At 35.1% G+C, this 23,139-nt stretch overlaps 6 protein-coding genes across 13 annotated transcripts; 3 read left to right on the forward strand and 3 right to left on the reverse strand.

The window, feature by feature from the left end:
• The first annotated feature begins 1,181 nt into the window (after positions 1-1,181).
• T13F2.4 (FTH domain-containing protein) lies at positions 1,182-3,363 on the forward strand. Its single transcript, NM_069346.3, has 5 exons — positions 1,182-1,361; positions 1,404-1,546; positions 1,777-1,935; positions 1,992-2,162; positions 3,081-3,363. The coding sequence occupies exons 1-5, from the start codon at positions 1,194-1,196 to the stop codon at positions 3,301-3,303; spliced, it is 864 nt and encodes a 287-aa protein (NP_501747.2). The 5' UTR covers positions 1,182-1,193; the 3' UTR covers positions 3,304-3,363.
• On the reverse strand, positions 3,319-7,980 carry pis-1 (PAX-interacting protein 1). Of its 2 annotated transcripts, none has more exons than NM_069348.7 (15): positions 7,802-7,980; positions 7,684-7,744; positions 7,533-7,631; positions 7,330-7,484; positions 6,973-7,285; positions 6,546-6,905; positions 6,338-6,487; positions 5,774-6,102; positions 5,476-5,718; positions 5,304-5,425; positions 4,960-5,174; positions 4,422-4,907; positions 4,151-4,366; positions 3,741-3,830; positions 3,319-3,691 (listed from the first exon to the last, which is right to left on the reverse strand). In NM_069348.7, exons 1-15 carry the CDS (start codon positions 7,973-7,975, stop codon positions 3,480-3,482), a joined length of 3,225 nt encoding a protein of 1,074 aa, NP_501749.1. In that variant the 5' UTR covers positions 7,976-7,980; the 3' UTR covers positions 3,319-3,479. The 2 variants fall into 2 exon arrangements, with proteins under 2 accessions (NP_501749.1, NP_501748.1); NM_069347.5 differs by having other exon boundaries at positions 3,323-3,691; positions 7,533-7,637; positions 7,802-7,978.
• Positions 7,981-8,073: 93 nt separating this feature from the next.
• On the reverse strand, positions 8,074-8,740 carry T13F2.2 (Putative RNA polymerase II transcriptional coactivator). The gene is made up of 4 exons (NM_069349.7): positions 8,658-8,740; positions 8,511-8,612; positions 8,378-8,467; positions 8,074-8,331 (listed from the first exon to the last, which is right to left on the reverse strand). Exons 1-4 carry the CDS (start codon positions 8,736-8,738, stop codon positions 8,230-8,232), a joined length of 375 nt encoding a protein of 124 aa, NP_501750.1. The 5' UTR covers positions 8,739-8,740; the 3' UTR covers positions 8,074-8,229.
• A 2,074-nt stretch (positions 8,741-10,814) lies between these two features.
• On the forward strand, positions 10,815-13,607 carry fat-4 (Delta(5) fatty acid desaturase fat-4; the record flags this gene model as incomplete). Of its 3 annotated transcripts, NM_001268494.3 has the most annotated exons (8): positions 10,815-10,985; positions 11,401-11,511; positions 11,648-11,998; positions 12,076-12,369; positions 12,417-12,484; positions 12,531-12,622; positions 12,671-12,777; positions 13,267-13,607. In NM_001268494.3, 8 exons carry the CDS (start codon positions 10,857-10,859, stop codon positions 13,456-13,458), a joined length of 1,344 nt encoding a protein of 447 aa, NP_001255423.1. The 3 variants fall into 3 exon arrangements, with proteins under 3 accessions (NP_001255423.1, NP_001255424.1, NP_001255425.1); NM_001268495.3 differs by lacking the exons at positions 10,815-10,985; positions 11,401-11,511 and having other exon boundaries at positions 11,681-11,998; positions 13,267-13,458; NM_001268496.3 differs by lacking the exons at positions 10,815-10,985; positions 11,401-11,511; positions 11,648-11,998; ... (2 more) ...; positions 12,531-12,622; positions 12,671-12,777 and having other exon boundaries at positions 13,291-13,458.
• An 801-nt stretch (positions 13,608-14,408) lies between these two features.
• On the forward strand, positions 14,409-17,505 carry fat-3 (the record flags this gene model as incomplete). 4 transcript variants are annotated; one of them, NM_001268497.2, is made up of 7 exons in its annotated part: positions 14,409-14,487; positions 15,335-15,411; positions 15,717-16,212; positions 16,524-16,652; positions 16,700-17,000; positions 17,051-17,157; positions 17,203-17,505. In NM_001268497.2, the coding sequence occupies 7 exons, from the start codon at positions 14,449-14,451 to the stop codon at positions 17,383-17,385; spliced, it is 1,332 nt and encodes a 443-aa protein (NP_001255426.1). The 4 variants fall into 4 exon arrangements, with proteins under 4 accessions (NP_001255426.1, NP_001294085.1, NP_001255427.1 ...); NM_001307156.3 differs by lacking the exons at positions 14,409-14,487; positions 15,335-15,411 and having other exon boundaries at positions 15,904-16,212; positions 17,203-17,385; NM_001268498.3 differs by lacking the exons at positions 14,409-14,487; positions 15,335-15,411; positions 15,717-16,212; positions 16,524-16,652 and having other exon boundaries at positions 16,733-17,000; positions 17,203-17,385.
• Positions 17,506-17,791: 286 nt separating this feature from the next.
• Positions 17,792-22,119, reverse strand: dct-15 (RGS domain-containing protein; the record flags this gene model as incomplete). Of its 2 annotated transcripts, none has more annotated exons than NM_001268500.2 (9): positions 17,792-18,131; positions 18,217-18,402; positions 18,451-18,586; positions 18,630-18,710; positions 18,759-18,907; positions 19,096-19,432; positions 20,841-21,176; positions 21,223-21,324; positions 22,058-22,119. In NM_001268500.2, the coding sequence occupies 9 exons, from the start codon at positions 22,091-22,093 to the stop codon at positions 17,863-17,865; spliced, it is 1,632 nt and encodes a 543-aa protein (NP_001255429.1). In that variant the 3' UTR covers positions 17,792-17,862. The 2 variants fall into 2 exon arrangements, with proteins under 2 accessions (NP_001255429.1, NP_001040999.2); NM_001047534.5 differs by lacking the exon at positions 22,058-22,119 and adding an exon at positions 21,804-21,848.
• Positions 22,120-23,139: the final 1,020 nt, after the last annotated feature.

Genomic DNA, 23,139 nt, shown 5'->3' on the forward strand with positions numbered 1-23,139 from the left:
AATTGAAAACGTACAAACGCAGAAAAGTTCCCAGATGCCACCTCAATTCGAATTGGATTCAAGTAGATTCATCAAACAAATTTCCACCGATGACGACTGTTGAAGGCAGAGAAGCTTTAAATTGGGAGAGCTCCCGGTTTTGAACCGCGGCATCATCCCCCAACATTCCACTAAAATTTTTATTGTTCGATAATTATAAAAACTGGTCATAATTAATTGTTTTGTGCTACTTGATGTTGTCCAAAAAATTGAGACAACAAGATGAGACAAGGACGAGGGAATCATGAAAACTGAAAACGGTAATTGTACAAAAAGGATAAAAAGGAAAAAGGAGAGTAGGAGAAGTGATGTATGAAATTCGGGAAATAGTAAAAAAACTGAATGATATCCTACTAACATGTTATAAATTAAGCAGGCAAAGAAGAAATGCGTAACTAAATTAATAGTTGATTATGAACGACAGAACAGGGAGAAGTGGGGGAGAAGTAGCCTAAGGTTATAAATAAATCAGGAAAAACGTAAACATTATCAGTGGGCATCGCAGAAGGTATTAATTGTAGTAATCCGAATACATTCACTGTTCGCGTCTCTGGAAAATAAGCGGTTTTTAGTTTTCATGGAGTTGAAATCAAATATTACAATTTTTTTGTAAGATTAGCGACATATGTATGAAATTTCATAAATTAAGAATGAAAATAGCTTTGTATACTTGTCCACTAACTTTTTTGAAGAAAATACTTTTGCATTTGATAATTGTCGAATTGTTAAATTAACAAATTTTCTATAAGTTTCATATTCGGCAGTTTCTGGAAACAACTAATTATTAACTGGTTGTGACACTTCTGCTGAAATGCTCGTGGTTTTTTTGTTTATCAGATTTTATGTTATAAGTCCTTCTTGGAGCAAAATTCAAAAAGTAAGCGTTCTTTATTGATTTATTATAACTCCTGAGAATGTGGTTTCCCCAAAATTCCGCCCTTTTGCATCGTTTGTTGCAAAAGGGCAGATACACCCCCATACACTCACACGCACGGAGATCTTTCAAACGTCCACATCTTGTTCTACAGTATCTGTTTCATTGTCTTTTTCCAACAAATCACGATTTTTTTGGCAATTGACCGCCCGTATTAAATCTACACAAAAAATTATTTTAATTTATGATATAACCTTAATATAAGTAATTTCAGATTTCAATGATGTGTGTGCAGAAAGTTGAAAAAATAAGTAACAACTCGAAAATCAAAAAGACAACAAAAAGAGACGCAAAACCAAAGAAACCGAAAATGTGGAGAGTTATTGCTCAAAAGTTAGTTGAAACTATTGCACACGAAATGAAAATATCAGAAATTATGGATTTATCAGTTAGTTTTCATGAATTTCTTTTATTGGAACACCTTTTATAGATTATGGCAGAAACTATCAGCAATGGATGTAATGAGAGAATAAAGAAACACTTTAAAAATCTCCAGTTTCGATATTTGAATACATTGGAAATTGAGGTGAACGGCGAGAAAATGACAGTTTTCAACATTATATCGTTTATTGAGTAAGTTTTATCAATATGTGCAGTTTAAAGATATTGGGTTGTTAGTGGGGATTTAGTTAAAATACACTCAAAATAATCCAGCATGACCGAAAAAATAGTTTAAAAGAATTTCACTCAGACGAATTAGTTGTTTGTTTTCAAATAATTTTACTTTATAATATCAGACTTATTTTGCATTGAAAATAATTTATTTTAATTATTTGGAGAAAGTTAAACATTTCCTAACTCAGATATCTTGGAACATACAATATTTGCATCAACTATGCAGAATTCAAAAATTTTCCAACGGATGGAGTTCTTCGAAAAGCTTTATTTGAAGCTGTGCAAAGAATATCTAAAAAGACGATATTATTTCAAATATTTGATGACACGATTTCTTTTGATGAAATGTTAGTTTTTTAGCACTTTAATTTTAGAATTCTTGCCCAAATCTGAAAATTTACAGATCATTGATAGCACTTTTCAAAGAAAGTTCAAGTGTTGCTCCAGTAGTTTTGAAAGATTATTTGAAAGAGCGAGTTCCAGTTAATGCTAAATATATCGAATTACATTTAAATTCACTAGAGACTTCTGTACTTCCAAAGTTTTTTAGGAAGAAGCTCATGGAGCTAATCAAGTAAGTTCTGACCAATGTTCGGTCACATACAAATATGATATTTTTTGCTTCTTATTCAGTTTTAAGGTCATAAATTGGGCACTTATCGCCCTCCGTGTCCGTGATGTTGATTAATTGACTCTCTTGATTCTCCAACACACCAAAATGTAATTTATCATTGCCCGTTTTGAAGGTGTAGAGAGAAATAGATTGACTATCTTCAAGCTGTTTCAAATGTCACATTTGATATACACATACGAAACAAAACATGTACCAGTTTCGAAACCCTTCGGGGTTTCACAAGGGTCTTGTCACGAACAAAATATTCTACGCAAAAATATATCCGTCTTTGTTCAAATAATACAAAAAAATATCGTATTACTCAGATGCAAAATTCTGCGATTATTGCTTCAAAAAATACGGTACCAAGCGCCCAAATTTCAAAAAAAACTTGCGCCTTTTAGGAGTACTGTAGTTGCTAACTTCTCGTTGTTATTGTTCTTTCCTACTTTTCTCCTTTTTTTTTAAGTTGATGTATTTTCATAGGTAAATCAATTTTTTAACGTGTGAAACCAATAGAAGAAAATCCCGTAACAAAAAGAGAATTACCAACTACAGTACTCCTCATAGGCTCATGCTCTTTTAAATAAAACAAAATTGGTCGCTTGGAGACCAAGCGCCCAGTTTTGGGGAGAAAATCACAAATTTTCGCATATGGATAATATTTTAGCATTAAAAAAAACGTTTGGCAACTAGAACATACTGTCACTTTCAATTAAAAAGTTCCAATTTTTCTAACGGTGTTCAAAATCAAAGGATTTGCACTTTAACAGTTCAGACATTAATTTTCAAACCTATTAAAAGGTGGTCTTATAAGAAAAACCGTTTCTCAAGTCAAGACGAGAGTAAAAAAATAAATTCAAATAATAATATTTTCAGCCCAAGAAAAATGGAAATATACTTCAACATCAATAATGAAATCCCTCCAACTTTTCAAACTTCTTCCTTTGATGATACTTATTTGTTTCAAAGGGACAATATCAAAGAAATTATAAATGATAACTTGCAGTTTTTGAATTTTTATTTCAATTGCTCAAAGGCATCCGGCATTCAGAATTTTTATTTTAAATTGCACAATATTGAGATCTCCTATTTTCTTTAGAATTATAAAATATGATTTTTTTAAATATAAATATTTATTCATAAAATTTTGAGAAATGTTGTAAAAATCAACTATGGAACATGGGAAATAATGAGATTCGTTGAGTGATGAGGAGGTGCAAATAAATTTGAATTAAATACTTAATATACAAGTATCAATGTACCATTAATAAAATGCTAGCTATTTTCTGAAAGTACATCTGCTGCTCTTGTAGGCTCTGAAGCAAGTGATGCTGCGGGTTCTTGATCTTTAGGGGGTGCTGTGTACGGTGGCGGTTGTCGGAATACGGGTGTCTTCACGACAATTGGAATAGGGATTCGATATTGTGGAAGAGGTTCGATTTGTTGCCGAAGCATTGCAAACAATACGAGGTCCACATTGTAAATGGCTGAAAGTTTGAATTTTAATATTGAAATTAATTTGGCAAGAAAACTCACGTAATTTAGAACCTGCCAAGTAGCTCAAGAAGCGAGCGTCGTTTTCGCATGATATTATAATAAATGGCTGTTCCGTTTCGACGCATTTCGCTGCAAATTTTTTTTACAAAATAAATATTTCTCAAAACAAAACAGCTCCCAATCAAGGTCGGTTGTTAATTTAATTTTTTTAATCGAAGATTTTCGTTGTTCGATTTTAGTTTTTAGTTTTACCGATATTTCAAAAACAAAATTACGCTTTTTCGAAAAAGGGTATAAAATTTTGGTAATTTTTCTTCTTTTACTTTCATATGTTTTCTCTGTTTTTTCATCAACATAAATGAATCTTTCGATTTTTGATTTCCCCGAACAAGATCGAATTTTTTTTCATGACACAATTGCTCTCAATCATTTAAATGTTTCATATTCACCTAGATATTTTGGATCAGGTTTCTCTGAATGCACATTTCCACCTCCCAATTCGATTAATCGAACTAAATCATTCTGGTTCGGTTCCACAAATCGCGTCACATGAAATTCGATATCTTCAAAAACTGGTTTATTCCTTGCTCTGAGCACACTTCTCTTGCAATTGTATGCAAATTCTTTTTCGAGTTCTTTATCGTGTAAGAAATAATCCAATGTATCTGAAATAATCATATATATATATTTATATTTATAAAAAATGTGTTGAGAACTCACCCAGCCACATTTTTTGTTTATAACTATCAACAATCCATTCTGGATCCATTATATTTTTCCCTCGAATTATGGATTCAAGAAGAACCAGACTTCTCCGTCCAGAAATCAAAATAACATGAGTCGCATCACGAATTTTCTCAACACATTCTCCTCCAAGAAATTCGAGTTTTTTCTTCAAAATCGTCAACGCCTCATCATCAATTCCTTCTCCAAACCATGCTGAAACTCGAGCTTGTGGTTCACGTACTCGGTAGAATTCTTTGCTTAACGGTGTATCCTTCATTTTCTCTTGATGCTCTTCCCAGTGAGTTTTGATTTCATCTAGGCGAGCTCGGGAGCTTTTAATTTCGTCTTCGGTTGGTGCAACTGCTTGATCTGATAGTCGCTTTGATGGGAAGAAGAATGTGTTGTTTTGAAGCGTTTTACGATTTTGTCGGGCTTTCTCGTAAGCTTGGTCCGCAATTATAGTCTGTGATTTCCAGCAAGCTGAACAATAATAAATATGAACTATTTATCTAGTTTCTAACAATGGACTTACACATCATAGCACCAAACTCCTGACTTGCGCCTTCAATGTGATTTGGAGAAGTATTAACGTTTGTCATCACTGGATTTTCTAATTGGTATCTCGGATTCTCCACATTTGGCCTTTTCTGTGGTGACGCCTCGTCGCACACATAAGCATCAGCAATCCATTGAAAATTTACAACAGGAACTTTCCATTCTTGAGCTCTTGTAACTTTGTCAGCTGGCCTAAACTTTACGAATTAAAAATGATCTTACTAGGGAGTGTTTTAACTATACGGTGCGATCGGGTAAAAGTAAACATGTTATGCGATAACTGGCATCTAATTGTAAAACTTACAGTAATTGTAAACTTACTGTTTGGCAATTAATAAATCATTTTGCCTGGCTAAGAATGGTGTAATCTTTGCGCCCATCATTTCAGCCATAAAAGAAATTGCGGCACGTTCGGAACTGTCAAAGCCGGACAATGAAAAAAGCTGAAAACATTGGTTATGAGATATTTTAAACCTTAAAGCAAGAATTGTACCTTTCCGAGATATGGTCTGAAATTTTCATTGAACGGTGGTGGTAAATGAGCAATTCTCCAAGGTAATTCAACTCTTTCTCGTTCCATTACATCAATAATCCATTGGATGGAGACAATTCGCTTTCGATGTTCCAATGATGTCATAACATTTGTATTACGACAGGAATCAACTAAGACATGCGTGATTTGATGGATTCTTTCATGGAATTTTGAAGCCTCAAATTCAATGTCCCCTCCGTGATACTGAAAATTTACAATTTATAGAATGATGATTAAATAATAATAATTTGTAGCTTACTTTAATCATAAATTCCAAATTCTTACGATCGAGTTTGTCCTCAAACAACTTTTCCGAATCGAAGCAATGAAAGTGAATACCAGTTAAATAAAGTTCTGGATCAACATTCATTTGTATCGGGAATGGGTTCACATCGTGATGCATTTGATTCATTTGGTTCATTGTATTCATTTGATTCGGCTGTTGTGGACGATACACAAACTGTGTGGCTCCAGCTGATTGAGGCGGAAGTGATGATGCAGAAAGAATCGGTTGAGGTGTTCCTTGGGTTTGTGGAAGTGGTTGGGATGGAAGAGCAATCGGACGCATTCCATGAGATGTCATTTCGTCTGGAAAAAAGGTTTATGTTGTTCACAGAAAATTGTTCACAGAAAATTGAAGAGGTGTGCGGTATGTGGTTTCTGCATTTGAAGAAAATCAACGTTTTCTATCGATTAGGAAGTACCTATGTTTAAAATGGTATACGATGGGTAAACCGAGTTTTAGGCTAGCTATCAGTATTTTATCCAAATGCCGTACACTTCTGATGCTGAATGTATATTCAATGAACATCATAAAACAAACTATGCAAGCTTCTCGGTAAAACGGGAGTATGCTGTTGAGATTGCTGATTTGGGGACATCAATGACGGTGATCTCAAATCAGCACCAGGTGCTCCTGGAGCAAAATGCGGCGACGATGTAGTACCAGATGGGCCCGGCGGAGCAAAACGATCTGAAGTATTTAGTTTACAAACTTGCAATATTGTTATTCTTTTTGTTTTCAATCATACGTGGAGTTCCAGGGGTCGGTTGCTGTTGTCCTGCCTGAGGCGAAATGTACTGTCGCATTCCTGGTGGAGCAGTTGGCTGACCCTGTCGAAACATTTGATGAGCTGGAGACGAGAATGTAGGGGTTCCAGGCATGCCGGGATACCCGGGAGGCTGCCCAGTAGGTGTCATCTGTTGTGTAGGTGGATAGGTGAACTGCGCTTGTTGTGGCTGTGGATTTGTTCCTTGAGGGTACTGTGGACGTTGTGGAGTCCCTGGAGGTCCTGTTCCAGGTCCGGCAGAGCCCGGGGTCGTTCGAGGAGCAGCGGGCGCTTGTGCAGGATATCCAGGCGTCATTGGTCCAGGCATTCCAGGTGGATAGGCTAAAAACTACTATTTCATTTCTTTTTATTGTTTTAAATTAGTAGACAAAATACACAATTCACTCACCTCCTGGCGGATACGGTACTGGAACTCTCTGTGCTGCCGCTCTTTGTTGGGCTTGAGCTTGCGCCTGAGCTTGGGCTTGAGCCTGAGCTTGTGCTGCAGCTTGCCTTGCATACATTTGCTGCTGCCACTGAGCCGCCTGCTGTTGCGGATATCCCGGAGGATATTGCGATGGATGTCCGGGATGTTGATGCATTTGCATCATCTGATGTTGCCGATACGGTGAATCGTGCATTTGCTGCGGATTCTGGGCATATTGTTGTTGCTGAAGATGTTGTTGCTGTTGTTGTTGAGCCGCTGCTGCCGCTGCCATTGCCTGGAAAAAATTAATTTTAAAATTAAAACTTAATTAAAATCTACCTGAGCATGTTGTTGCTGTTGCATCTGTGCTTGCTGATAATCGTACGGAACGGAAGTCGGTGGACCACCGGCGCTCTGAGGGGTCCCACAATTTGAGCCAGGCATACCAGCACTTTGCGGTGTCATCGGAGTTCCTTGCGAATGTGCGGGACTTTCTAGGAGATAAAAATTCATTTAAAATATTCATAAACACAAAAACCGACCTCCATGAAAGAATTGTTGTTGTTGATGTTGTGGGGGATTGCCCATTTGATGGTTCGGTGTTCCAGTGGAACTCCGCTGACTTCCAGGTGTGCCTGATCCTGAATCTGACAGGAAATTAGACATTTTTACTTTTAAAATGTGTGTTCTCACCTCCTTGGAATATATTGGCTGGGCTCATCGTGGGTGTTCGCTGCCATGTTTGTGGCGGTGGCTGAAAAAATAAATTTGTAATTTTGATAGAAACAGAAAAATTAAAATGAATCAAAACCTGTTGTCTTGGTTGTTCGGGCATTACAAATCCCGACGGATTTTGTTGTTGTGGCACTTGATGAAGTTGATCGTTGGCAAGAGGATTTTGGATTCGTGATGGATCCAAAAGACCCAAGGGAGGAGAATCGGGACGATGTTGAATGTCTTCCTCCTTACTCAACGGGTCCGCCATCTCCTAAAATTGTATTAGATGATATATGATATCAGAAAGGGAAATGATAGATATTTAAAAGCATTGTCAACTTTCTCTTGAAAAATCAAATAATTGGCGATGAGACGAAACATTTTCATTCGGGTCAGCATGGTTTTCAAAATAACTAAACAACATTTAACAACAAAACAAAATGAAACCGGTGGGAAATTACTCTGGTAATGGAAATGTAAGTATCATTCGGAGGAGCAAAATGTAATAATTGAAGTTGGAAATTAGAATTTCTTGTCAATCTCTGGAATGAGATCTTTCAAATTTGCCCATTGTGCTTTGCTCAACGAGATTCCTTTGCGACTTGGCATCATTTTCTGAGAATCCTGAAAAGAACAAAGCATTGATTTGCCTTTTACCACTTCAAATTACTCTGTCAATGTAATATTCTCTGATGTTGACATATTCCTTTCCCTTGAACTTGCTGACGGTCGCGTATCTAAGATTTCCGATCTCAAACATCTGAAACAATTTATTTAACATTTATAAATAATAAAATAATTACCTCATTTCCATCGCTGTCTTTCAATCGTCCAGACACTTCCTCCTCATTCTTAGCTTTCTTTACTTCTTGTTTCTCTTCTTCAACGGCTTCTGACTGCCTTTTCTGAAAATTGACAATATTTCAAACTCAAATTCAAAACAAGACCACCTTTGACTTGGTTTCCTTCTTCTTCTGTTCTTTAGTCACTTTCTTTTCAAGTTCATCTTCAGATGAAGAGGAGGACGACATGTCTGTAAATATATCGATTTTTTGAGCGGCGACGTGTCATTAGACTGTGTGCGGGTAGTTTAATATTTGATGAAACAAAGTTATAGGCTGAATATAATAGAAAAATGAAGTTATACTACCTTATAATAAAATAAAAAGTGTTTTCAATTAAAAATAAATTTAAAATTGTTCGAACAAACGCCTTGGCCTAGAACTTTCACAAAGGAGACTTCTAGGCCATATTTGATGAGTGTTCGGCCAGCAGCCTTTTTTTTTAATTTTTCAGCCGGATTTTTTGTTTCCCAATTTGTTTTTTTTCTTATTTGGAAATTGTGTACATAATTGTAGAATTATCATATATATTGTGTCTTCTGTGGTTAACTCGTCAAATTCATGCATTTCAAAAACAATATGAACGCGCCAAATGATTGTTTCCTCGCGACACCATCAAATTAATTGCTCTCATAGTTTGACCGCCTTATCATTATAATCGTCTTATCAACATGCATTTTAGATGGTAATTATGCGGAAAATAAAAACCATTTCTTGCGTAAATCACGGAAACTGGCTCGCCCGAAATGATACCTCAAAATACAAATTATCAAAGTTTCTGTTCAAAAATTGTTTAATTCTCTAAATTCTTCCGTCCTAAGACCATGATTATAGGTTCATAATAATTTCCAGATCCATTAATTTCGACCTAATGTTTTCTACAGTTTGGAAACATGTTCTTTGTTCTGTTTTTCAAAAATCATCCCATTGTGATGTGGTTCTGTAAAAAACTTTCCACATTTTCATCGATTTCTCCCATCTCTTCTCTCGATTCGGAACTTTTTTTTGCAAAATCTATCGCCCGATCACACCGAAAAGGTGACCTTCGTGTGGTTTTCACCCAGTTTTTCATAGAGTTTTCATACATCAATCCTAGTACCTTTTTACCACTTCAATTTTATTTATCAGTTTAATTTTTTTGTTCACAACTTTTGATTATGCGTCTAAAAATGATAACGCTGTAAACTTATAATGCACATCACTTCAATGAACAAACGTTTGGAAACGAGATGTAACAAATGTTCAACGTTTTTCTTGATTTCAACATGTTTCTTCAATTTTTTGGAAGTATTTTGAGCCCGGATGCGAGCCAAAGTGCACGTCTTATTTGTCAAATCGAATTTAGCTAAAATCTAATTTTCCAATTTTCATCCTTCATTTTTAACACGAAGAGCGCACTTTTCTTCTTTTTCATCTCTCAAAAACTCATTTCTTCGTCTCATCAGCCTCTGACCACTGTGCTCTTTGGTAGGAGCAAAAAGAATATTAATGGCGCGATTTTCCATGAATGATAATGTCTCTGAAAGGAAAATGTCGTTTTCATATTTTTGTGATATGCACTACTACCATATGACATAGATCTACACATGACTATTCGTTTTTATTGCAAGATTTTAAGGATAAATTCGGTGTTTTTTCATCTAAAGTTCAAAAATCTCCTTTTTCTGCGGTTCATCATTCAAAATTCATCTGCAATCATTTAAAGTATTTCTTTTTCCTTTTCAAGTACTACCCCGGCGCGCAATTTTGCAATTTTTACGTCGAAAATACGGTCTTGACACGCCAATTATTTTTTAAATAAAAACGGGTGTTTGACAAACCGTGATAAAATTATGCAAAATCGATAAAAATTCTGGAGTAACAAAATTTTAAAATTACAGTACTCTTTAAAAGCGCACACCTTTGCTCATTTACCAAAAATTTGTCGTGTCGATGCCGGGTACCGTATTTTTGTCGCAAAAATCGAGAATTTTCGCGTCTGTGTAATATGAGTTAGTCTCTCAAATTTTTAGAACGTTTTCTGGAAGTTTCTTCGGAAAAATGTTCATATTTAATATCAGAGAACAGGTGCTCAAAAAACTTGAGATCATACTACGATTAGCTGACATGTGACCCCATAAACTCATTTCTAGCAAGATCTTTGTTTACTGTCAATTCAAAAACCTGTTTTGAAATATCAACTCTCCCTCTCTTTACATTATTCGTTTCCTTTGCTCCTTCTTTTGAAATAATTTACTAAAAATACGTTTTTTTCTGTTTTTTTAGGAATTTTCAATCCTCCTTGGGTCCCACCGCTGTGATATCAAAATGGTATTACGAGAGCAAGAGCATGAGCCATTCTTCATTAAAATTGATGGAAAATGGTGTCAAATTGACGATGCTGTCCTGAGATCACATCCAGGTGGTAGTGCAATTACTACCTATAAAAATATGGATGTAAGCTTTCTATTTAATTAAAAAAATAAAAAGCGGTCGGTTATATCGTTATATCTTATTCTTATTAGTTATTCTTATATATTATTCTTATATTTCTTATTATATATATTATTATATATATTATATATATATCTTATTAGATTGTTATATCGTTATTTACGTGTAACTCAAATAAGTGTGTACGTGCCCGTAAATTTGTTCCTTGTGAACAAAAATGTGCAAATTCAGTGAACAATGTACAGAGAACACCCCTTATCACGTGCATCACATGTGAAGTTTAATAAAAAAAAACGCCAAAAAGAGATAATCCGAGAAAATGATTAGTCTCTCAAAAAGGAGGAAGACATAAATAAAAATTAATAATATCATGCCAACATTCAATTTATCGGAATATTTCATTAAAATAATTTTGCAGGCCACTACCGTATTCCACACATTCCATACTGGTTCTAAAGAAGCGTATCAATGGCTGACAGAATTGAAAAAAGAGTGCCCTACACAAGAACCAGAGATCCCAGATATTAAGGTAACAATAATTTCAAAAAATTTACTGTTTATCCTAAAACGGGATTTTTGAAATCTGATTTCGAGTAATTCAATTCAAAATTCTAGCGCAGTATACCGTTAAATAATAATCCAAAACATATGAAAAATATCTACAGGATGACCCAATCAAAGGAATTGATGATGTGAACATGGGAACTTTCAATATTTCTGAGAAACGATCTGCCCAAATAAATAAAAGTTTCACTGATCTACGTATGCGAGTTCGTGCAGAAGGACTTATGGATGGATCTCCTTTGTTCTACATTAGAAAAATTCTTGAAACAATCTTCACAATTCTTTTTGCATTCTACCTTCAATACCACACATATTATCTTCCATCAGCTATTCTAATGGGAGTTGCGTGGCAACAATTGGGATGGTTAATCCATGAATTCGCACATCATCAGTTGTTCAAAAACAGATACTACAATGATTTGGCCAGCTATTTCGTTGGAAACTTTTTACAAGTAAGTCACATTTTCAATAATGTACTATTCACTTTTCACAATAATTAACCGAATAAATAACACACTTAATTCTTCAGGGATTCTCATCTGGTGGTTGGAAAGAGCAGCACAATGTGCATCACGCAGCCACAAATGTTGTTGGACGAGACGGAGATCTTGATTTAGTCCCATTCTATGCTACAGTGGCAGAACATCTCAACAATTATTCTCAGGATTCATGGGTTATGACTCTATTCAGATGGCAACATGTTCATTGGACATTCATGTTACCATTCCTCCGTCTCTCGTGGCTTCTTCAGTCAATCATTTTTGTTAGTCAGATGCCAACTCATTATTATGACTATTACAGAAATACTGCGATTTATGAACAGGTTTGTACATTTTTAAAAATTATTTTTCAAATGTTGCATTAGTTTAGGTTGGTCTCTCTTTGCACTGGGCTTGGTCATTGGGTCAATTGTATTTCCTACCCGATTGGTCAACTAGGTACGGTTTTTACGCAGATTTCTAGATAATTTTATTAATTTTGCAGAATAATGTTCTTCCTTGTTTCTCATCTTGTTGGAGGTTTCCTGCTCTCTCATGTAGTTACTTTCAATCATTATTCAGTGGAGAAGTTTGCATGTAAGTTGAAATTATTTTGAATCACAATTATACAAAAATTTATTTCAGTGAGCTCGAACATCATGTCAAATTACGCTTGTCTTCAAATCATGACCACAAGAAATATGAGACCTGGAAGATTCATTGACTGGCTTTGGGGAGGTCTTAACTATCAGGTAAATTCTTTATTAAATTTCCATTTAAGAATACATTTTTTGATAATTTACGTTAACTGCCGTTTTTCTATATTCTTTGGAGACACCATAGCTAGAATTCAATCAATTTATTGAAACATTGATCCCTACTTGTCAAAATTTTCATACGGTTTACTTTGATCTGGGAACGCCTCTTCACAGCTGCATGTAGCTTTGTGCCTTGTCTTATGATGTTGAAGAGTTCAATACTGTCAGTTTCGTGACATTTTTCATTTTCCATAACTGATAACGAATGAGGTATTGCGTAGTCTATGATTTTAGTGATAACAAGAAACCGACTGTTTTAGGACGAACCTGATAAAGAGATTGATAGGTTTTTGTGGGTTAACCGGAACACTCGATTTTTTGATTGATTTCTGCAATTAAAATCGAAAATCGTAAGGGAGGTATCTGAAAACTCAATTTAAAGAAACGATCAAATAATCCCACTGAAGCAATCATTCATTTCAGATTGAGCACCATCTTTTCCCAACGATGCCACGACACAACTTGAACACTGTTATGCCACTTGTTAAGGAGTTTGCAGCAGCAAATGGTTTACCATACATGGTCGACGATTATTTCACAGGATTCTGGCTTGAAATTGAGCAATTCCGAAATATTGCAAATGTTGCTGCTAAATTGACTAAAAAGATTGCCTAGATTACGATTAATTAATCAATTTATTTTCATGTTCTATTCGTGTGTTTTAATATTTTCCAAATTTTTACCTATTCCACTGGTGGATGCGCTTACTGTTTCGTGTGATATGTTCCATTTTTTGGTTAGTGACGAAATAAATTTATTTTATATCCTCTTCATAGAAATATTTTCAATTTGAATCTCTCAAAACTGGAAAACTGAAATTACAGGCTGTGCTTTTGGTAACCCGGGTAGAGGAATGGCTCCTTTTTTAGATTGGTCTCGCAGCGAGAAACAGACTATGAATAAAAGTTTAAAGGTACAGTATACTCGATGGAATATTGAAAATAAATTACGGTTAATTTATAGGCGCAATGCCTGTTTTATTTTTCTACAGTAAACTCATCGGAACGAGATCAATTTTAATAAAACCCAAGGAATATCTATCTTTGCCTCAAAAGTACGGTACCCGGTCTCGAAGCGATTGGTTTTTCTTTCAATTCAGAAGAGTGTGCCCCTTTAAGAAGTACTGTATTTCTAAAATCCTCGTTGTCGTTTTCATTTCTATCAGTGCAATACCCGAAAAAACGAAGAGTTAGTAACTACAGTACTCTTAAAGGCGCACGCTTATTTGAATAAAAGACAATTGGTCGTTTCAAGACCGAGTACCGTATTTTTGGCCCAAAATTTCTAGGTAATATGGTGAAACGTGTACAGTACTCAAGCCCTAAAATACTATTTCTGCAGAGTTTCATCCCATGATTGCCAATAAAATTCACATTTGATTGAAAATAATTAATCGGAGAACTTTCACCTTCACTTTCACTCGAGTTCATTATCTACTTTTTATAATTCAGCACTTTCGAGTCATCCCATCAGTCGGATGCACAGTTATGAGATATAATTGATTATTAAGAGTGTGCTAGACATTCATAGAAAACAATTGAGAAAAAGAGAGATAGAGACTCTTCTACGTTTTTCGGCCATTTTAGCGGCCGCCGCTCAACCAAAATGGTCGTCGACAAGAATGCCTCCGGGCTTCGAATGAAGGTTAGTCTATCTTAAGAATATTTTACTAGAAGGGTTACTGTAGAGTATTACTGTAGTTGGTAGGGTTACTGTAGATTTGGAATTGTGGGAGAAAGTTTCACTATTGGAAAACTCAATGGAATCCAGTAAAATACTTGAAGAATGCAATTTCGTGAAAACTCGAAGCAGGCACACGCTTATTTTCTCGGTCTCACCACGATTTCTCAAACCAAATTTATTTACTTGATTTAGACACTGTAGCTTTGAAACTTCAAAAAATACGGAGCACAGAGAAAAGTGGGATTTGAACATTTGAAACTAAACTTCACTTCTGCACAGAAGTTACGAAAAATTATAGATTTTCTCATAAAAATAACGTTTTAAAACATTCACGTATTTGGTAGAAATTTGCTACAAAAATCGTCGAATGTTCGAAATCCCTTTGATCTTAAAATTAATTTGGAAAAAATTTCAAAACCTTGAAGTTCAAAGTTTTCTAAAAACACGCTCATTTGTAAGCCGTTTCCATATGTGACCCCAAACTACAAATTTTCGGGTCTAGTCGTTCTTTCCATTGTGTCTAGTTCTCGTTCAACCCATTCCCTTCAAAAATCACACCACTTTTTGCATTTTTTCTCGTGCAACCTGATCATCTTTGTCTCACACACTCTCTCACATTTTGACTCGTTTATCGGTCATTTCTATATGAATCTCTTGATTAAGCACACTATTTCTTTGGATGTCGAGAAAAAGTGTAGAGATAGAGGGGTAAAGTGCAACTGCAAACAATAGTTTTTGATTGAAAGAAACCCTAATTAGGGTTGAATAAAAAATTATTAGATTGAAATAAAAACAATATCCAATACAGGTCGATGGCAAATGGCTCTACCTTAGCGAGGAATTGGTGAAGAAACATCCAGGAGGAGCTGTTATTGAACAATATAGGTTAGTTTTTAACAATACTTTTTTTTTCTTAAAAGATACAAAAGTCTAGAATCTTCCACAATTCAACCAATTTTCTGAAATAGAAAAATTCGCAATCACATGAAAAGGAAGGCAGCTTACAAAATATTAGACTTCCCAGAGTATTTTGGATCTAGTTTTAGTTTTTTCGCAAACAGAAGTTACAAAATAATATTAAAAACCAATTAATATTGCAGTATTCCGCCATTAAACAAAAATATTGAAACACGAGGCATCATCACAACTCGTGGAAGTTCTAACGCCCTTGATATACTGTATTTTTATAGAAATTCGGATGCTACTCATATTTTCCACGCTTTCCACGAAGGATCTTCTCAGGCTTATAAGCAACTTGACCTTCTGAAAAAGCACGGAGAGCACGATGAATTCCTTGAGAAACAATTGGAAAAGAGACTTGACAAAGTTGATATCAATGTATCAGCATATGATGTCAGTGTTGCACAAGAAAAGAAAATGGTTGAATCATTCGAAAAACTACGACAGAAGCTTCATGATGATGGATTAATGAAAGCAAATGAAACATATTTCCTGTTTAAAGCAATTTCAACACTTTCAATTATGGCATTTGCATTTTATCTTCAGTATCTTGGATGGTATATTACTTCTGCATGTTTATTAGCACTTGCATGGCAACAATTCGGATGGTTAACACATGAGTTCTGCCATCAACAGCCAACAAAGAACAGACCTTTGAATGATACTATTTCTTTGTTCTTTGGTAATTTCTTACAAGGATTTTCAAGAGATTGGTGGAAGGACAAGGTGAGAATTATGAGAGACTTGCATACCGTATCCGTTTTCAAAGCTTTTCTTGCTGTCTCGTGACTTCTCTTGAAAAATAGGTGATAAAGGTATCACTTGTGGGATTATTTTCTAAAACTGTTTTTTTCCGTTAGCACACAAGCACAAAAAATATATTAATTGATCATAGTGGTCTCAAAGACCGTAACCCTCTATTGACATAAGAAATCATTTCAATTTCAATTTCTGATGATTATTTAAAAAAATTGTTTTCTTAAAATATTGGAATAAATTAAAAAATGTTTATCCAGTTCTTTAATATCAATTTACAGCATAACACTCATCACGCTGCCACAAATGTAATTGATCATGACGGTGATATCGACTTGGCACCACTTTTCGCATTTATTCCAGGAGATTTGTGCAAGTATAAGGCCAGCTTTGAAAAAGCAATTCTCAAGGTAAAACTGAATTTTCTATAACTTCTCTAATTATTATTATTTTTAAGATTGTACCATATCAACATCTCTATTTCACCGCAATGCTTCCAATGCTCCGTTTCTCATGGACTGGTCAGTCAGTTCAATGGGTATTCAAAGAGAATCAAATGGAGTACAAGGTCTATCAAAGAAATGCATTCTGGGAGCAAGCAACAATTGTTGGACATTGGGCTTGGGTATTCTATCAATTGTTCTTATTACCAACATGGCCACTTCGGGTTGCTTATTTCATTATTTCACAAATGGGAGGAGGCCTTTTGATTGCTCACGTAGTCACTTTCAACCATAACTCTGTTGATAAGTATCCAGGTGAGATTGTACCGAAAGATGACTTTTTTTTACAAAGAACGAGTTTTCAGCCAATTCTCGAATTTTAAACAACTTCGCCGCTCTTCAAATTTTGACCACACGCAACATGACTCCATCTCCATTCATTGATTGGCTTTGGGGTGGACTCAATTATCAGGTACTTTTATTTCCAAATGCTTTAATTTCTTGTTTTCTTCTTCAGATCGAGCACCACTTGTTCCCAACAATGCCACGTTGCAATCTGAATGCTTGCATGAAATATGTGAAAGAATGGTGCAAAGAGAATAATCTTCCTTACCTCGTCGATGACTACTTTGACGGATATGCAATGAATTTGCAACAATTGAAAAATATGGCTGAGCACATTCAAGCTAAAGCTGCCTAAACAATCTGGGTGTTCAAAAAGTTTTTTCTTGTTTTTTTTAAATTTAATTCTTTGAAATTATTTGTTTTCCGTCATTCTTCCTCCATTCCCTTTTCTGGTAGAAATAAAACCTTGTTTTTCAATGTTTGAAAAGAGCTTCCCCCGAAGGTAGGCGCATTCCTATGTGCCTACCTCTCGACTGCCTGTCACCTTGATTTAAAATTGTGACGTGACTTCCAATTTATTCTCGTCGCCGAAATTTACTACATCTCGTTGGATCTTTTGAATTAAACTATTGAAAGGTAATATAAGAAATCAAAAAGGATTCACGTGTAGTTTGAAAGCCGGCACGAGGTAGGCGTAGGTAGTCTTGTATACAAGCAGATATTATTATGGACAAGTGGGAGGCTTGCATTCAAGCATTTTGTTACAAAATAATATTTTATTAAATATTCCAAATACATATTTACAAGCATAAAACAAATTATTCTGTAAGATTTACACCCTCGTTGGCATTAACATCGAGCCCGATCGAATCTCCTTTGGCTCATTAAGCCGGCTCAATTCATCTGGACTTACAGAAACCTCAGTTGAGTGAGGAACTGCTGGAGATGGACTGCGAGTATTCAAACCACGTCGATTTGCAAATCTTCTGTATGAATTTGGACGAAGACGGGATATTAGAGGACGGATTGATCGAGTACGTTTGAGAAGAGATTCGCCTGATAAGAAGCGAGAAACGAAGAGATTTAGGCCACTTTGGGATGCTGAAATAATTTTTTTTTGGATTTTTCGAAACATTAGTCTTAAGTTTTATATTCAATTGATTCAAGAATTTGTGCATTAATTTACCTTGCATCCTTTCAATTTGAGCATGAAGGCTCAAAATTGATACCAAAATTATTACCAAAATGACAATAGCAACAAAGTTGAACGCAATGAAAAGCCTTGAGTTCGAGGAGTTTGTCAAAGTGAGTAGAAGGGGGAATATTAAGTGTCCTGAACAATGTCCAGAGAGTAAAGTGAATGTGTTGTTTGCTGAAAAAAATTAAATTTGAAGTTTATTGATAGCCAGGAATAACTAACATTTTAGCGACAAGCTATGATTTATGTAGATCACAAGTGCAGGTAGAAGTGGCGCCAGGAAGAATCCAAAAATAAGTGAACCAACCAGAAGGAATTGTTCGGAAGCTATACAACAGCATCCAATTCCACATCCGAACTGAATTAGATATATATATTTTTTTATCATTCAAAGAACTTACAATTGAAACTCCAACCAAAAAATACGGAGCCATATAATCGGAGAAAAACAATGAAACTGCACGACCCCACATGAAAAAAATCTGAAAAAAATATCCTTTATATTTCTGAAATTGTTGCTTTTTTGATACCAAAAATAGCTGATAATAAAATATGGAAGCTGATGGTTGAGCAAGTATAAGAAATGGAAACATGGTGTACATTATATTGGCAATTGATGCAACAACTGAACATAGAAGTACCAATTTTAAACTGCTTACGTCACTTTGTTGGGTTAAACCTGAAAAATAATTATTGTTTATAGGCCTTTTATCAATACAAGGAAGTAGAAACTTTAAAGGTTGTGTGACTTGGATGCTTTTATTTTGGGATTAGAAACATAATACATTTGTTTTTATTTTAACTATGGTTTCTGGATTTTCTAAAGTCAGACTATCAGAAATCAAACTTCAATTAAAAAAAACTCACTTTGGCAGTTTTCATGATGATGGTTATTATTGTTATTATTTGTTTCAATATCATCATATTCTGTCCTTCTTATTGAAATTGATGTTTTCATTGAAACGTTGAACTCAGTTTTAAGGCATAATATTAACAGGGGAATTTGAAGGATTGCTGTCGCATAGAAAATGTAGTCTTGACGGAGTGATGGATTTAAATAGAATTTTTCGAGACTTGGAATGTGTGGTCCTGTTGGAAGAACTGGATTTCTTTTTGAATTACAATCCTCTTGATGTTCAGAAGGTGCCGATTGATAGAACATGACAGCGGTCACTGATCCGAATGCTCCTATGAGGTGGAGAAACTTAAAAATTTCAATTTTTGACTAATTTACTGTCTGATATTTTTGACTGAATTTTGAATGATTAAACAGAAGAAACAATGTTGCGTAGCATGCAAAGTGTCAAGAAAACTAAAAGAAAATGGAGATTGGTCCTCGGTAAAAAATTGAATAATATTAGGTTGAGCAAAAAGTCTTTGCAAAGTTTGTACTTTTCTTCATTTCTCAGCGTTAATTCATTTTTTTCTGTTTCTGTTTTTTTATTTGTTTAGTACGTAATGTGCATGTTTAATGCATTTGAAAAAACTTTTGGGTGCTGTTCAAAATGGCCGAGAATTTGCTCGCCGATCACCACGCTCTCCGAGGAGTTTTTCTGTACGAGTTCCTCCAAGGCCGCAAGTGCAACGAAGCTCGTCGTAACATGTGTGCAGTGTTAGGCAATAACTCTGTCACCTACAATACCATGAAGTTTTGGTTCGAAAAGTTCACGAAAAAGAACTACGATCTCGATGATAAACCAAGATCAGATCGCTCTCGTTCGGATATGGATGAGGATAATTCGAGAGTCCTGGAAGATGGTCCAAGAGCAACGAACCGCGAACTTTCTGCGACTCTCAAGCATCCCCAAAAAAACCATCATCAACCATCTCCATAGAACCGGAAGGGTGTCAAAGTTCGGTCAACTTGTTCCTCACAAATTGTCCGATTCTCAGAAAAATTGCTTTGCGACCTCTCTCTTTCGCTGCTCACTAGGAAACGAACGACGGACTGGATTAAGGATATCATTACTGGAGATGATAAATGGGTATTATATGTTAGCCATACCAGGAAAAAAGAGTGGGTCCCGGTCGAGGAAACCGCGAAACCTGGCCTCAAGTGAGAACTTCAAGGAAAAAAGTGCTTCTCTCAATTCGGTGGAACAGTAAGGGTCATTTCCAAAGAGCTTCTTCCAAACTTTGCTACAATCAACGCTGGCCTATACTGCATTTAATTGGAAAAGGTGGTCCATGCAGACCCTCAGAATCCAATTTTCGTCTCACCCACCGTATTCAACGGACTTGTCTCCTACTGACTACTATATGTTCCGCTCTCTCCAAAATATCCTTGCCGGGCAGAAGTTTCATGATCGAAAGGTCGTCGAAACGGGGTTGGACGACTTCTTTGCCTCATAATCGCAGGAGTTCTAGGCGGAGGGCACTGTTCAACTTCCATTGTGTTGGCAAGAAGTCATAAGCATTAATGGTAAATATATTACCCATTGAATCTTGTTCGCTTTGAAAAAATACTACTTCCAAAAAAAAATCAAAATTTTGCAAAGACTTTTTGCTCAACCTAATATCTTGGTTTGTCCCATACCTTGGGTTGTTTAATTGAACTTTTTTTACATCTTGCGGTTAAGTTCTACAAGACAGTCTTTAATAAAAAAATTTACCTGTAAGAGTAGAAAGCTTTGCTGCTTGAATATAACAACAAAGTTAGATATCACAGCAGACAACGAAATTCCAAGAACAGTGCCAAAAACAATAAACACAATACAAAGAAGTAAAATGATGTGAGCAGCATGTGGAAGAGCCAAAAAGCACGCGGATATCAGAATTAGACAGGTGATATACACGTATTTGAGTGAGAGTCTTCGAGATAAATTTGAATGAAAAACAGCTCCCAGAAAGATTGAACCATTGAATGCAAAGTGTAAATTGAAGAGATGTGCAGATGAAATCATTGAATAACAAGCTGAATGTGAATAGCTTAATGAAATGAAGGTCACCTGAAAATGACCGAATTTTCAGAGAAAAGACTGGAATTTGAATTACCGTGAATCCAATTAGAGAATATATCCATAAATGGATAATGAATAGAGATGGATGCTTGGATGCGGTCTCTTTTGCTTCCACGATTCTATCGAAAATTGGTTTCTGAAAATTAAGATATCACATGAAGAAATTTATTGGAAAGAAATTCTGATTTTGTAATTCTATGAGAATTTGGTTATTCTTTGCTGTTTTCTGTTACACAAAAGTTGAAGTAGTGTGAATGGGGATGTTGATTTTAAAATACCCTAAAGAGTCTTACAATCGAAATATCCACAAACGAAATACAAAAATGAAAAAGAATGAAATCCAACTTATCGAAACAATTAGTCTTGCACTTCTCATTTTGGAAGGAATTCAAGCAGAGAGATTAGTCACAATTGAAATTTTTTTTCATTCTTTCCAGCAAGTTTTTTTTTTATTCTGTGGTATTTCCTAATTTCAGAAAAAAACCTCTAACTATGGGACTGCACCTTTAAGCTGATCAAGCTAAAAGAAATTGCCGTTTCAAAAAATAAAAAGTTGGAATTTGCACATTAAAAAATCGGGGCAATATTTTTAAAAAATCCAAAACAAATTCATACCGGATGATAAGCTGGATCGTAAAAATCATTCACTTCTATTGGCATCTCAATTTTAATTGTTCAAAAATGGAACAGATACAGATATCACTCAGATATGAATATTAAAATAGCTTTCTCTTCAAATTTGTAATTTAAAAACGGCAATACAAATACTAAATAGAAAATTCGCTCACTACTGAATTATATGTTTTTCACTATCATTCTTGGAAATTCTATATATTCACATGAGACTTTTGGTAGCTATAGCGACTCACCATTGCTGACGAAATCTTCGAAAAAGCCATCCACATGTAAAGTACAATATTAAGCAAAAAGTCTGAAAATGAAATTGTTTGGTCAAGTAGAAAGTATTTGTAAAAACAGAAGTGTGACAAGATTATGAGATTATTTACACTCAAATAAAAAGAATAGTGTGATCATTTAAGCTTTATTCCTGGAAGAAATGCATGCGCGGTATTATTTTGCAAAAAATGTGAATTTTTCCATCCCATGTGTTACTATGAAATAATGAGTCACATAGCTATGTCACAAGAGTTGAGGATTAACAGTAAAATGGAATATTTCAGCACCAAAGTAATACTGAAAAATCAGGAAAAGCAGGAAATTATAAGGTTGGAATAATACCTTATTCTTTCTTAGCACGAAATAGTTAGCGTCATAACATATGTCAGTAATCTCTATTGTTGTCAAATTAGCTTTTCCGTTTCGAATAGCGGTTCAACGTGTAAACAGTAAACACGTTTAAGATGTTACAGAAGACCCATCAAAAATTAGTCTAACAGTTTCTATGATAATTTAGCTTTTTCGCTAAAATAATGCCAAGACCTTGAAAGTATCCTAATTATTTTAGTACACATACCTGCTAATCTAATTAGAGAAAATCATTTTTTGACAGGCTTCCAAATTTTTTAAATTTCAAAAATTTTGTTTGGGAAGTTTCCAGCCAGTTTAAACTTTTCGGTTTAGTTTTATTGAATTAGTGTTTTTGAAAAGAAGCTTCGTTATTAACCTAACTGGAAGAACTACAAAAATGAGAGGAAGTAGAGAATTTTAATAAGATTGATCTCGAAACAATCTAGAAGCAATCGTTGAGATCAATTTACAGAAGGCTTGGGATGCAGAAGAGATCATCTTTTGAAATGGCTTATCATTTGAGCCGTCACGCTTCAAAGCCAACGGAAATTAAAATAAGCGGTTTAACACAAAAAAAGACTGAAATCGATAGGTATCAGGAGGGTAATGGAAAAATAGGAAATACGCAGCAAATTGAATTGTCGGAAAGGATTACCGATTCGTAATTGTTTTTTCGCAGTTATTTGGTGTCTACCACTGCCCT

The sequence above is a fragment of the Caenorhabditis elegans genome, chromosome IV (genome assembly GCF_000002985.6).
Source record: "Caenorhabditis elegans chromosome IV".
Lineage (NCBI taxonomy): Eukaryota > Metazoa > Nematoda > Chromadorea > Rhabditida > Rhabditidae > Caenorhabditis > Caenorhabditis elegans.